General features: G+C 46.2%; 1 protein-coding gene across 2 annotated transcripts in view; it reads left to right on the forward strand.

Annotated features, from left to right (window-relative positions):
* Positions 1-14824, forward strand: part of RBPMS (RNA binding protein, mRNA processing factor) — a 206485-nt gene that overhangs the window by 166394 nt on the left and 25267 nt on the right. Inside the window, exons 6-7 of one of the 2 annotated variants that reach the window (XM_004383382.2) lie at positions 5997-6127; positions 9238-9476. In XM_004383382.2, coding sequence (XP_004383439.1) covers positions 5997-6127; positions 9238-9369 — 263 coding nt within the window. In that variant the 3' untranslated portion in view covers positions 9370-9476. Of the gene's footprint in view, positions 1-5996; positions 6128-9237; positions 9477-14824 lie in introns of those variants that run through there. The other variant, XM_004383383.2, reaches the window with a different exon arrangement.

Genomic DNA, 14824 nt, shown 5'->3' on the forward strand with positions numbered 1-14824 from the left:
TATGTGTACTACTGTTTCATGAGAAACTATTTGTTCTGTAAGCCTTCACCTGAAGTACAATTTTTTTTTTAAAAAAAAAAGCTACTTTCCATATGCTGAAAAAAAAAAAAAAAAGTCATCCTAGCTGCAGTGTGGCGGCCAAGGACAACTACTAGGAGGCCTTTTCAGCAATCTAGTAGTGGCGGTTAAATTATAGTGGATGGTGGATAGATTTACCAGGACCTTGGTGAGAGATTGAATGTGGAGGGGAATTGGGTGACTACCAGGTCTCTGGCTTGGACAGCTGAGTAGCGTCTTTTACTGAAATCTGGAACCAAGGAGGGACGGGCAGTTGGAGGGAGTGTGTTTAGTTTTGGACATGTTGAATATGAAGTTGCCATGGAATATTTCTAAATATAGGAGTATCCGAGAGGCGACATAAAGACTGGTTTAAAGTTCTTGGATCTGGTCTTTGACTCTGTTCTTCTTTCTCAATTATTCTTAGAGGTTTGTGACTGAATGTAAGAGTCATATTCGGCTTTATCTCTGTCTTGGTGTGACCTTGGACTGGACGTTTCCCCTTCGTTTTTCTCATACAGCATGGAAAGGCAGGATAGATGGTCTTCCTGAGCTCTTTGGACTTTCCTCAAGGACACGTCGGCGCTTTCTTTTCAAGCTCATTGGAGGTTGGAGTTTGGGAGAGTCTTTCATTGTTGCGGATCCAATATGAGCTCTTCTGGTGTATATTCTCATGCTAAGAAAAAGGCATATTCAGATGTACATTGAGAGCCCTAAACAACATTATCATCAGAAGGTGCAAAGGCAGAAAGCATGTAGGTAGATCTAGTGCAACAGGAAAGGATTTATCCATCCTGTCAGGAAGGTTGGATTAGGCTGGACAAAACAGCCCTGGCCTCCTGATCTGCCTGTCTGCTCACTGGGACACTGCTGACTCTGGGTGGTCAAGAGCCTCTTTTGTCCAGAAGAATCTCACCCCTCCCCTGAACTCCAGTTCATCCCCATGGGCCTTGGGCAGCAAAATGTTTCTTCTTTTTTTCCAGCCTTCTCATCCTATTACGTTTGAGCAGAAGGGTCAATGACTTGGGAAGGTGAGACCTATCAGAACCATACTGCTCCCCTGCCACTGCCACCTCCTTCATTTGGGTAGCCCCTCTGAGGGACTTGTTCTGTGGAAAAACCAACCAAAAAGAGTCCACAAATGCAAATAGCTCATTCTGACTCATACCCTCTTCCATCGAAGGAGCATGTGCGGGTTTTAGGAGTGTCCTCAGCCTCATACTGAAATGTTGGTGACTGTGAGGCTGCTTTTACTGCACATATGATCCTCACCTGGTCAGACTGCTCTCCCTCGGCCTCTGACTCATAACTGTAAGGACAGGTAAACATTACTCTGAGCCAGGCAGGAGATGTCAGGCTGGGTCTGCTTTGGCTTTCCTAGTTTCTCTCACAAAACAAGTCTAGAATCATTGCTTTCGGTTGCATTTTTTCTCTCCTGGAGTGTGTCATTCATTCATTCATTTAACAAACTGCTGTGTAACTAGTACTATGCTGAGCTCTTTGGAAGCAAAACACTTCGCTCACACCAAAAAACCAAACCTGTTGCTGTCGAGTTGATTCCGACTCATAGCCACCCTACGGGACAGAGGAGAACTGCCCGATAGGGTTTCCAGGGAGCAGCTGGTGGATTCAAACTGCCAGCCTTTTGGTTAGCAGCCAAGCTTTTAACCACTGCACCACCAGGGCACCAACACTTTGCTCAAGGGGGTGATGATACAGTAGGAGAGAAATACAAGAAGATAAAATAACTGCACAGCAGTGGTTCTCAGACTTGAGAGTACACAAGAGTCAGCTGGAGGGCTTGTTTAAAACACAGTCAACTGGACCACACCAGCGGAGTTTCTGATTCTGTAGGTCTGTCTGGGATGGAGCCAAGCTCTGCAGGGTGATGCTTCTGGTTGGGGTACCCCACTTTGAGAAGCACTGACTGAAATGACAGTGCTAAGGGCTACAGGAGCATGGAAGAAGGAGTGATTAGCTCCACCCAGTTCATTTACAGTCTTTTTATTATGTCACCTGTTACATTTGCTGGGTCAGTTTTTTCTGCGTACAGCCCTGTTAAGGATTGAATTGTGGCCATGATTCCCAGTATTGTGTGATTGTCCACCACTTTGTGATCTGATGTGATTTTCCTATGGGTTGTCAATCCTATAGGGTCACTAGGAGTCAGAATCAACTCAATGGCAACAGGTCTGGGGTTTTTTTTTTTTTTTTTGGTGATTTATGGTGTTAATGAGGCAGGATTAGAGGCAGTTATGTTAATGAGGCAGGACTCAGTCTACAAGATTAGGCTGTGTCTTAAGTCAGTCTCTTTTGAGATATAAAAGAGAGAAGCGAACAGAGACGGGGGAACCTCCTACCACCAAGAAAGCAGAGCTGGGGTCCCTGTGCTGAGAAGCTCCTAGACCAGGGGAAGATTGATGACGAGGACCTTCCCCCAGAACCAACAGAGAGAGAAAGCCTTCTCCTAGAGTTGGCGCCCTGACTTTGGACTTCCAGCCTACTAGACTGTGAGAGAATAAATTTCTGTTTGTTAAAGCCATCCACCTGTGGTATTTCTGTTATAGCAGCACTTAGATAACTAAGACAAGCCCTTTATTGTGAGGGTCACTCAGGGACTCCGTCTGCATTCCAAGGTAACTTTTTTGCACTGAAGTCCATGTCTGTCCAGAGAGCCTGTTTTGTTCCATCCGAGTTGTTCCATTGTTCTTTGTTTCTTTCTTCCCTGCTGCTCTGGCCACTGTCAACCCTCCCTTCCTCAAACTTAAAGAGACTTTGAAGAGGAGCCTACTTTTAAAACTGGTTCCGGAGAGCAGCTGTAAGAGCCGTTTTCAAACTGTGTTCTCTGGAACCCCAGTGTATCTCAGGGACTACCGCAGGGGTTGGGAGATTCCAGCTGCCCCTACCACCACCACCACCAATTCAATCAAAACAGCTACATGTTTATTAACAGGAGTTTCTGAGGAAAATTAATTTGAAGAAAGGCTTCCACTGCTTTTATTTTAACTTTGAAAGTCGCTGGTTTGTGACATTTCCTCTAGTTTGAGCCTCCTTTTGAGCAAATTGTGTGTGTGCGTGCGCGCGAGCGCGTGCACAACAAATACAGCAAAGATTGGGAAATTTTAGATCTAGAACTTAAGGATTTTCCCTAAGTTTCTTTAACAAAGAAAATAATGGTATAACTTTGAACAGCTTTTAGAAGTTTTCTCATCAGATATGATCCAATTCAACAAGCATTACTGGACACTAATGGCAGGCTCACAGCTGGCCCAGGGCGCAGACATGAGCAAGACCTGGGTCCTGCCTTGCTGGGCTCTCACTAGCCAGCTCTCGAAAGTTAGTTATTTGAACTCACCCTCACTGCCTGCCTCTCCCTGTTCTCTCCGAAAGAAAAATCCCCAGTGACCTTTCACCATATTAACACACTCATCCTCCTCCTGGCCAACCTACTACGTGCTGTGTCTCTTGAGGCTTACAGTAATTCTAGACTCTTCCACAAAGGGAAGATGGGGAGGTAATCAAGTATTAAGGGGTCGATGGAGTGTAAGTTCACCATAATTTCTCTTAGGCCTTTGCTTGACTGCCTGTCTCCACTACTGCTCAACCGCTTTGGGTGCAGGGGATTCAGATACCTATCCTCGATTCTGCCAGGCTAGGTTTTAGTCAAAAATTAATCCGTGAATTGACTCTGAGCATCATTATAAACCCAATGTTAAGTGTGGAAATGACCGGGAATCATAATCTGTTAGCCTGCCATTGAAGCCTGACTTCACCTTACCTCCGTTATTTCTCTCTTCAAGACCAGATATCTCTGTGTTGTTTCGTTTTAACACCTACACTATATTCATTTCATTGTTAAAGCCTTCTAAAGGAAACGCCTGTTGATTAGGTAAAAGCCCCCCCAGTTTGCGTGTTCCTGTCAGGCAGGAGAATGACGAGGGACGACTGACCACAGACACTGAAAGGCGGCAGGCCAAGCACATCCCTGTGATGGCATTCATAGTCTTCCTGCTGCCACAGCAGGCTGGGCAAGCATGGACAAAACATTAGCATGCTGGATCTTGGGACTCTCTTGAGTTTTTTTTAAAAGACTCAGAATGTCTTAAAATAGCATAGTAGCTAAAATAACAACAACAACAATAATAGCATGCAGTTCCTGAGAATGGTTGTTTGTTTAAAATCTGAGGCATTGGTTCTTCCAGCAGTTAGTTTCCATAGCTGGGCTCCCACAAAAGCTGCTCTAATAGAAATCATATGGTCTCATTGTGACAGGAAACACAAGGGCCTGGTAAGCCTTCTCGCAAGCCCTCCGCGAGCGCTTTCCTAAGCTTGGGGCCACAAACACCTACATACCCTTGAACTTCAGTAGGTCATGTGGACCTGGTCATTTCAAAAGACGTTCATGATGCTGCTGTTTTCCTCTGCAGCTTAGATACACAAGCAGTCAGTATTCCCCTCACCAAGTTCTGGGGTGGGAATTTCAACTGCCTTGTTGAGAGAAGGAGGGAGGCAAGGACAGCCAGCCACAGTGTATTAAGCCACATTTCTGGGATGGTCTTTCTGTTTGGAGGTGAGCACAGTCTGCCCTCTGAATGGACAGTCATCAGCCATATCCTGTCAGCAGTGCTTGCCGTGTAGGCTGGCTGCGAAAAGCCTCACCCCGCCTCGTACACCACATTCGCACGTGCCCACAGGCTCAGCTAGCCTGCTTCCCGTACTGAAATCCCAGCCCAGAGCCAGCTTTTTGGGGGTCAGGGCAAGACCTGGGTTCTGCCTTGCTGGGCTCTCATTCCTGGCCTGGAATGGCTTCTTTGGTGGTGGGGAAGGTGTGAAGAGATTCTGTTGACCTTGGTCACATGTACTCTTGATCTCTTCTGGACAGTCCTGAATGGCAGCGTCACTAATGGCTTTATCGAGTCACCTTTTCCTGACTCCCTCAGGAAGGGGTAGCATCCTGGGTAGCATCCCGCACCTCCTTGATTTCAGATTTTGACAGGTGATAAAAGCACATACCGAGGTTGCTGCTTCACGGGGTCCAGATTCGTAACTATTGACTGATGCTATTTTTGCCTCTGCTGAGAAGCTCTGTCATGTGTTTGCTCTTACTTTTAATGGATTGCTTCCTGATACACTCTGAGGCCCAGGCACTCACCCTTCAATCTGGCAAACTGCAGCTTGACCTGAACGGAATCAGAGCCGCCTGAGGAACATGTAGGCCAGACAGTTGGCTACGTGGCTCCCTTTTTTCCTTCTAAAAAATACAGTCAGTGTCAGCAGCAACTGAAAACATTTTTGTTTGCATCTTTGTGGAGCTTAACTTTAACCAGGATACCCAAGGTGTTTTTCTCCCGTTGTCTGAATTTTTAATATCTAAAATGCCCTATGATGCAAAACCGTGTTGGGCCGTGTGTTTCTGAGGGTTAAATGGAAAAAGTTTGATGATCATGATTTATTTGTCAGTAGTGATTATGCTGATAAACCAAAAAGTCTTAGAGTTCTCCTGGTCTGTCAGGGTCCTACCAGTAAGCCATTATTCTCCCAACGGATCTGAAGTGGGTTCTTGTGGAGCGTCTCCTACCGGTTCTTCCTCTTTGGTCTTCTCTTTGTGGGGGCCGCATTTGCCGTTTTGTGCAGGAAATCCCCGTGGTTCTCCGTTTCCCCCAGCTACAGTTCGAAAAACATCCGAGTGTCCAAGGTGGAGCGTGGGCCAGAAATCTCAGCAGGCGAGGCAGGCAGCGGTGGATGCTTGTTGCTTTTCTATGTTGTATTTACTGTTCCCTTACTTAGAGTTTGGGGGACCACAGCCAACAGGTTATTAAAAGAAGGAGAGTAATTTGACTTCTGAGATTGATTGGGGCTTGGGGTTATTGGTGTTTTGTTTTCTGAATTGAAACCGGCTGTCTGGTAACCACTAACTCTCCCTTATTCTTTTCTTGCAGATGAGCTCACAGTGCCTGCACTTTACCCCAGTAGCCCTGAAGTGTGGGCCCCGTACCCTCTGTACCCAGCGGAGTTAGCGCCTGCTCTACCTCCTCCTGCTTTCACCTATCCCGCTTCACTGCATGCCCAGGTAATTTATACCCATCGGCCACAACTTCACTCACTCCACCACCAGTCCTTTCAAACCTGGTTCCCCAGAGCACACCATACAACTAACACCTATCCAGCTAACAGATCCACCTTCAAGAGATTAATGATCCCCTCTAAATCAAGCTGACACTCCTCCAGGACTTAGGAGGACCGTCTGACAGCAATGATATCACCCACTGCCTGATGTTTGCCCCAATCGACACCTCTCTCTTCCTTAATGATCTCACCCTCATATCACATACGAGGGACTGGGACCAGGCTCCCTCCCCAGCTCCAGCTAGCCAGAAGGCGTCACCAGAGCGCAGACATGTGTGCCGTGCAGTGTGGAAGGGTGCAGGGGAGGCGTGCATCGCAGCAAGAGTCATGAGTGTCTGTGTGTGTTTCTGTGTATTGAAAGATTTCTGCTCTCGTGTTCCATGAGAATCTAGTGACCAAAGGGGAAAGTTTGTAGCTTCCAGGAGGAAGACTATATGATACCTTATATACGTTATGGAGAAGATTAAGGGTGGTGACTGTCTTTCCATTTTTAGGAAACTCTGCAGTAAAGGAGGTACAATATAGTGTCTAGAACGTAATTACAGGTGAAGGTAGAGATCACTGTTCTGACTGGCTTTCTTTCTTAGATAAGAATAGCCCGAGTTTTATAAACAAACTCCCTGGTTTGTCCACAAAGTGTACTGTCTACCTACTAACCCTTTCTCTCCCCCCAGAGAAAATGTTTCTCTTAGCTTTGCTCTTTGTGTAAATAGTAGTGATCAATGTTAGGATTAAACTTTGGAAAGAACCACTCATTCTTTGTCCTGCAAAGAGTGATGTTCAGTACCAAGGAAGATAGAAAGAATACAGATTTCATTTGTTTTACTGTGTGTGTAACACCTCTAAGCAGGAAAGCCTGGTTTTCAAAAAATTGTTGGGCTGGACAAGTGGGCTTTCGTGTTTGTTTTGTTTTGTGTTTATTTACAAGGCTGAATGAAATAAACAGCTTCCCAGAAAACTCTTCCTTCTGACTTAAAACTCTTTTATGTTGTACAAAACACAGTACGCTGAGCAACACACCTGTGGACAGAACAGCCCCCAGTGAGAGCTCTCAAAAGCCGCTGGGGTCCGGAGCGTTGTGGGCTGAACATCCTTCCATTCCCTTTCAACTGAGTTGTCAATGCTTTGTGCATCGACGACCTGGCTCCCCCAGCGCAGTGAAGGCAAGCAGAGTCCAAGAGATGGCCTTGGTGCCTTGGGCCCCAGTAGGGATTACCCTTCGTGTTGGGAGAAGGAGGTAGAAAGTAGTACCTTTGTGAAGAAGACTGTTGATGGTGATCGTTAGAATACTTGGCACAGAGAAGAATTAAAGTGGCCATACCTAAGTTACCCCTGGATTATTCTGCGACTGATAACCCAGTTTCTAGATGAGCTGTGCCTTTTGCTTTTCCTTCTACCTTTTGTCCATTGTACTGTTTGGTAACCCTTGCAATGGCAGATAGCAGGCGAGGGGGAAAGGGTGAAAAAGAAATCTGGAAATCATCTGCTGAGTTATCGGTATGTCTATTCTGGGCCAGAGGTGACTTTGTAGATCACCTGGTATAACTAAGAGTCTTTTCTGTTCGCCCCCCACCCCACCCCCTTTTTTCTCTGTGAATAATGTGTCTCTCTTCCACTTCTCTTGCTAAACCGCCCAGTTTTCTTTCTTCGTAAAGTGTACGCAGGTAGTCCCCAACTTACGGCAGGGTTCCGTTCAGACAACTCCTTCATAAATCAGTACTGACGTAAGTCGGATACTTTTTTTTTTTAATTTTCATTATTATTGCCTCTTATTATCAGTATCTTTATAAATCCAGCAGTGTTTTGAAAAGTAAATCATAAAATTGAACATCTAAAAGTGAATATCTGAGAATAATAAAATCAGCAAATTACGCACTGCAACATATTACTAATGATAAGATGTACCCCCAAAAGGGACGGTCGTAGGTGCAGCTCGTCACAACTCGAATACGTCGTAAGTCGGGGACTACCTGTATAATACCGATCAATTGGCAATTAAGGCAAATTGTAATAAATACTATGAAGCCGTGCCAAGTTTGCATAGGCTTTTAACTATCCATGGCTTTGGTTAATCAGCAACAAAGCCTTTCACCATTACCCTGGATAATCAAGAGTTGGCGATGGCCAGTAGGATCCAGGAACTGTGGCTTTTAGACATGACATCTGGGTGATTAGCCCTTGCTTCAGTCATGTCATGCATGCGATCAGGCATAATTCTGGGGATATGGCAGGAGAAGGTCCTACAGAATCTAGGAAATCAGAAAGCCTTTCCATTGTGAGGAAGGATGGGGAGAAACAATGCCAAGATTAGACGGACTCAACCGTTTGAGTTAATGGGATGCGTTGCCCATGGTGGGCCCCTCCCCCGTGAGTTCTGCTTTGATTTTGAGGTCTTCCCAACCTGGAATCCACTTGGCTTTGCCACATCTGTTCTAGATTTGGTGGAGCTCTCATCTGATACAAGTGAGATACATGTGCTCAGCCTCTCTTCTCACTTGGAGGATTCCCTGTGTGATCTTGGGTTTTATATCCTAAAGACACAAGAGCAAATACAGTTATTTAAATTTATCTGTCCAGTATGAGAGTCGTAGCATGAACTGCTAGCAGTTTTCCATATCAGCTGGTCTGACCCACTTTACAGATGAGGAAGCAGACCTGGGAAGAAGGAAAGAGTCACCTGACTCGCAGGCCTTGCCCTTTCCACTCTGCGGGACTGACTAACCAAAGACTTTATTCTTTGATGACTCTTTGGAAAGACTTCATTCCAGTGACTCCTTGGATCTTTCTTCTCTAACTAGATGAGAAGCCCATAAGAAGAGCCTTGAAGGCAAAGACAAGGGAAACAGCACTTAATCTTCACCCAAAGGGCCTAAGAGGATTATAGTAATTGGAGGTAGAGCAGAGTGGGAAGGCAGAGTGGAGCAGCTCCCTGTAGTGGATAAATTCAGTTTTTGTTTCGGAAATCTTATGTCTTTGGAGAAGCTTCTAAATAATTTTGCTTTTCTTAGCAATGTTGTGCTCTGTTTTGAGACATGGATTTTTTTTTTCTTCTAGTGTTTCTCTCCTGAGGCAAAGCCCAACACACCTGTCTTTTGTCCACTTCTCCAGCAAATTAGATTTGTCTCTGGGAATGTGTTTGTAACATATCAACCTCCTGCAGACCAGCAGAGGGAGCTCCCTTGTTGAATGTACTTGTTTAGCTATCCCCTCCCCTACCCCCTTTTGCAAAAACTATTTCTTGGCAACATTTGAGAGATTTCAATAAAAATTTTAATGAGAATGAAAATGATCTCCAATAGACTGCAGCGTTTTGTTTTCATAGCAATGCAATTTTGGAACTAAGGTGTTACCTCTGCTGAGATTGTGGGGAGAGCTAGGGCCCATGACACTAAGTATATTTCATATGGGAGAAGGACTCAGAAAGAGCACTCTGGGAGAGTTGACACCAGAGCCAAGTCCTCGTTGCTGCTGCTCGTGTCTTCTTCGGCTCCTGAATCACCAAGAGCTGCATATTCAAAGAAGATTCTCATTCCAGCGTCCATAGGTCACATCTGCCGGGACAGCTCACTTCAGTAGGGATGGTGTATCTAGCTATTTGAAACAAATGGATATGTTTTCCAGTCGGTCCATTATGATCTGGAGGAAGGAGGACCCAGGAGACAGAAAATGTCATTGAAAGGGGGGATAGTTAAGTCACATTTCCAGTTCTGCCCCAGCTTCAATCTCTGGTCTGGTATCCCCTCAGTTTTCCCAGCTCTAAATTGAAGGTGCTTATTTGCTATCAAATCCCACTTTATTAAAAATTATTGGATAAGATAATAGGACTGTGAGCCTCAAGAATGGCCTTATTATTTTTAGAAATGACAGAGCAACTCAGTGCAGCAAACATCTGATTTCTAAGAAGACTGTTAACCTGGTTAGCTGTGATCATCCTGTTTACTTTCAAGGTCGTTGGTTGCTTGAAATTTATTAAGTATGTTATGTAAGTCCATGTGAAGAGGAGAGAAAGGTTTTAATATTGCTTTCAGGAAGGTTATACTCTGAAGAGAACATGCAGCTGTTCCCAGCACCTCATATTCACACATCTCAGCTTTTTAAGCCTGGGTTTGTTTTTGCTCCTAGTCTCCTTGCCGAGAGAGAAAGTCAATAAAATGCCCCCTCCTTGCCACATTCGAGAAACACATTTACCTTCCACCAGTCGGAATCACACTGCTGGGCCAGAAACTCTTGCAGGTAAGTAGGACCAAGAGAGAAGGGGTCCTGGTTACCTCTTTCTTCCTCAGAGGCATCATTTACCTTGAGTAACAGCAATTCTTTCAGAATTCTCACAGGGCTGCTATACAGCTTATGATCAGAACATATCACCTATATGTGCAATCTGGAAAACACCCAGCAGAAAGGAAACAAAAGTATTTAAAAATCATAGCACAGACTTCCGAGGGCCAGACATGCCCCTTGGGAGGTCCCTTGTGACACACTGGAAAATTTTGAAAGGTTAAACCTAAAATAAATACAGAAATGAACCATGGGAAAAAACAGAGGCAAGCTGGGGAGAGAGCTCAGAAAGGGCTAGATGGGCCTGGGAGTAGTGTGTGGATTGCCTTAGCTGCGGAGCTGCCCCCTCACCACCATACTCAGGCGTTTTACTCAGTAGCAGTATGCAGCGTATAAGAACTGGATTTTAAAATAAAATGAATTAATTAAAAATTTCACGAACGGATTTCATGAAGCATCTCCTGTAGCCCTAACCACGCCCTGTAAGGAATACTGAGTTAAAGAAGACAGAAACTTTTGGTTTGGTACAGGATGTATTAACGTGCATAGGTCCCAAGAGGGAGTGTCTTTGGGGAGCGGAGGAAGTCGGCATGTGCGATCAGGTGAGCACACGATGCCTGGGAGATCTCCCAGGTACATTTGGCACTCACATAGAAGGAAAACCTCCTCATTTCTTAGTTCTTGTTTTCTGCCTCCTGTTAAGAAGGCAGTAGCCAATGCTGTAATGATGTTTGGTCCTGTAAGGGGACCTGCAAACAACCTCTGAGACCCATGGGAGACAGTTTCAGCACCTGACCGTGCTGGCCAGCCTCCCAAAGGTCAGGGAGGCTTCAGGAAAAGCGTCAGGAGATTCTGGCCCATTTGTTCTGTAAATCCCAGATCAAATCAGCTCTTCACCCCTGGTCTCCTTGTCCTTCAGGCCTGGCTTTCCCAAAGGTGTATTGTCTTCCTCCAGAGCTGGGGCTTGTGACTGGAAGACCCACAGCTCCAGGACTGCAGAGGTTGTCTTTGGGCTCTTCAGCCTGAGGCTTTAAATTGTTTCCACACGTAAATGAAACTATTAGTCCTCTGACGTTGACCTTTCACTACGCCTGCAGCTCCGTGAACTTCGGGCTGAGAGGAGAAACCACCCCTGAATGTGCCCTATTTTGTCAGCCTTTCTGCTCGTCAGGGTGCATCTGGCTCAACCCTCACAGGGGTCAAGGGGAGCAGACAGACCAGGCCGTGTGCACACAGCCTAGCCTCCCATGAGCACGTCCTTTCTGTCTCCAGGTTGGGAAACACTGCCCCAGGCTGTTTCCCTAACTGTTCTGTGAGGCATGGCCTGTGCTGATTTGAGTCCTTCAGGGAAGCTTTAATGCACTGGTTTTCCTTTCTGAGCCCGGGACAGTGACCAGGGGGTTGAAAGTCCAGGCTCTGGAACTGCCTGGTCAAACATGGGCTCTGCCATCTGCTAGCTTTGTGGCCTTGATTGAGCAAGTTCCTTAACCTCTCTGGCTTCCATTTCCTCATCTGTAAAATGGGCCTACTAATCCCTTGTATAAAACACCTGAAAGAGTGCCTGGCGCATAGTAAACCCCTTGCCGTTGAGTCGATTCTGACTCATAGCGACCCTATAGGACAGAGGGGAACTGCCCCATAGGATTTCCAAGGAGCGACGGATGGATTCAAACTGCCGACCTCTTGGTTAGCAGCAGAGCTCTTAACCACTGTGCCACCAGGGCTCTGGCACATAGTAAGGAGTTAGTAATTATTAGCTAAAAAGGTTGGGAGTGGTTAATGCTTCCCCTGCACCTTTGAAGAAACATCTGAATTTTTCAACAAGGAGGAGGAAGCCCAGGACTAAGCCAATTGACCCACAAGGCTTTGATAGTTCAGACCCTTAGGATTTTGACATTAATGGGGCTGCAGAGTCCCCATGGCTATAGCCAGATGGAAGGCCAGAGGCTGGAAAGAGTGAATGAGGGGCAGGAGAGACAGATGGGGGATCAAGTGAAAGTGCCGCCAACATCTCTGACTTACTGCACCTGCCCTGTGTCCAGCAGTGTGGTCCCTCAGCTTGTGCCAGAGCTGCGAGGACTTGTCCCCACAGGAACTCTTCCCCGCTAGCCGGGCTGGGCGTGCCTGCCAGAAGAAAACCTTTCCCTGACAGGAAACATATCCAGAATGGGAAACAGCTGAGATCCCAGAGAGACTAAAGCATTCCTGTGTGTTGCTTTCCTCAAACCTGCTGTCCCTGAACTTTCCAGCTGCTGCCTTATCATTCCTTCCTATCAGAGAAACTGGAGAAGACAAAGACCCACAGGTCACCCAGCCCATTCCTCCCTGGGCTTTCTGGCGCTTTCTTCCCACAGTCCTTCCCTAAGATTCTGTCCAGCCTCATTTCCAGGCAGTGGAGTTACATCTTGTGCCTTTTGGGAGATTTTTCTCCTCATGGGCTGTGACTGTGAAACCCAGGGGACCTCACTCACCAAGCAAATACGCTATCCTGGTTACCCTTCCCGCCCCTTCCCTCTTCTGCTGTTTGGTCTTTGTAGAAGTGAGGAGCCCCCTTAGCAGGGAGGTGCCATAAATATTTGCCCAGTCCTCACTGGCCTCCTTAGAAGCAGTCTTAGCTTCCTTAGATCACCATAACTAAACACCACAAAGTAGATGGCTTTCAAAGACAGAAATGTCTCTTCCTCACAGTTCTGGAGGCTGGAAGTCTAAATTCAGAGCATTGACAGTACTGTGTTCTCTCTCCGTCAGCTTTAGGGGAAGATCTTTCCTTGTCTCCTTCAGCTTCTGGGAGCTCCTGGTATTCCTTGGCATTCTTTTGCTTGTAGACAGATCCTCACATGGTGGCTTCTCCTTGAATGTCAATCTGTGTCCCTGTCTCTTCTCCCCATTGTGAGACACCACTCAGAAGGGATTAGAATTAGGGTCCACCCTACTCCCAAAGTCATACTCACAGGTCCAGGGGTTAGGACTTCAACCTCTCATTTTGGGGACACAATTCATTCCTTAATATAGTCCAAAATCACTCATCCAGAGTTGGTGGGGATTGTCGTTCCTTTGGCCACAGCTGGTACTACTGAGCCCCAACCAGAGTTGACTGGCTTAGTGATGTGTGGGGACTTCCCGAGAACACACACACTGGCATGATTGAGAGAACAGCTTAAAGTGTGCCTCCTGATGGGTCGGCAGCCTTGCCTTCATTGGTTGCGCTGCTTTTCCAGGTTTCTCAAGCCTGTTCCGTCTTGTCCTTTGGGTAAGGCTAAGCTCCCTAGATCCTAGGTCTGTTTTCCCCTGACCTTGTTCGTTGGCAGAATGATTCTCTTACCTGTAAGTGCTGTGCTGTGAGCTCCCCTCTTCCTTGGGATTATTACAAAGTGTGTGATCAGACTTTCGCAGCTGGGTGGTGCCGAGTGCCTGGCATACAGTTGGGGCTCAGTGTTTTGAAATTAAACAAACTGGATTTTCATGGCGATTTCCACCTGCTTTGCCAACTTTGGGGTTTTAGGCGAGTGTTTTAACCTCACTAAGCCTCAGTTTCCTCATTTGTAAATTGGAATGATGAACACCTATTTCACGGGGTTATTTTACACTAGAGTAAAATGTTTGGCAGAGCCTTCGTGGCACAGTGGTTAAGCATTCAGCTGCAAACTAAAAAGTCGGCAGTTTGAATCCACCAGCCGCTTCTTGGAAACTCCATGGGGCAGTTTTACTGTATCCTGTAAGGTATGAGTCAGCGTAGAGTAACCTGTACCAAACCCACTGCCTACGAGTTGATTCCAACTTACAGCTACCCTATAGGACAGAGTAAAACTGCCCCATAGAGTTTCCAAGGAGTGCTTGGTGGATATGAACTGCCAGCCTTTTGGTTAGTAGCCGTAGCTCTTAACCATTACTCCACCAGGGTTTCCTGGCATAGAGTAGTAATTATTAAAATAGTTTTGTCAGGGAGCCCTGGTGTCACAGTGGTTAAGAGCTACAGCTGCTAACCAAAAGGTCAGCAGTTCAAGTCCACCAGCCACTCCTTGGAAACACTATGGGGCAGTTCTACTCTGTCCTACAGCGTTGCTATGAGGTGGACTCGACTCGACGACAACGGGTTTGGTTTTGGTTATAAACTTAAGAAGCATTTGGGATATAGGGACTCCAGGCCAAGACACCTACAAGAGAAACCTAAGGCTTTTTTCTTTGGTAAGGAAAAGAAGCAGCTGGATCCAGTGCTAGAATGGTGGCCTCTGGCTTGTGTGTACTGAGGTGAGGGTACGCGGTGGGTCAGCTAGTCGTCCACCTAGGGCTTTGGCCTCCTGTCATAGGCTCCCAGATACCATCTGAAAGTATGTGAATTCTAACTGCTGTTTGGAAAAAAAAAAAA

This window comes from Trichechus manatus, unplaced genomic scaffold (assembly GCF_000243295.1).
Source record: "Trichechus manatus latirostris isolate Lorelei unplaced genomic scaffold, TriManLat1.0 scaffold00109, whole genome shotgun sequence".
Taxonomy (NCBI): domain Eukaryota; kingdom Metazoa; phylum Chordata; class Mammalia; order Sirenia; family Trichechidae; genus Trichechus; species Trichechus manatus.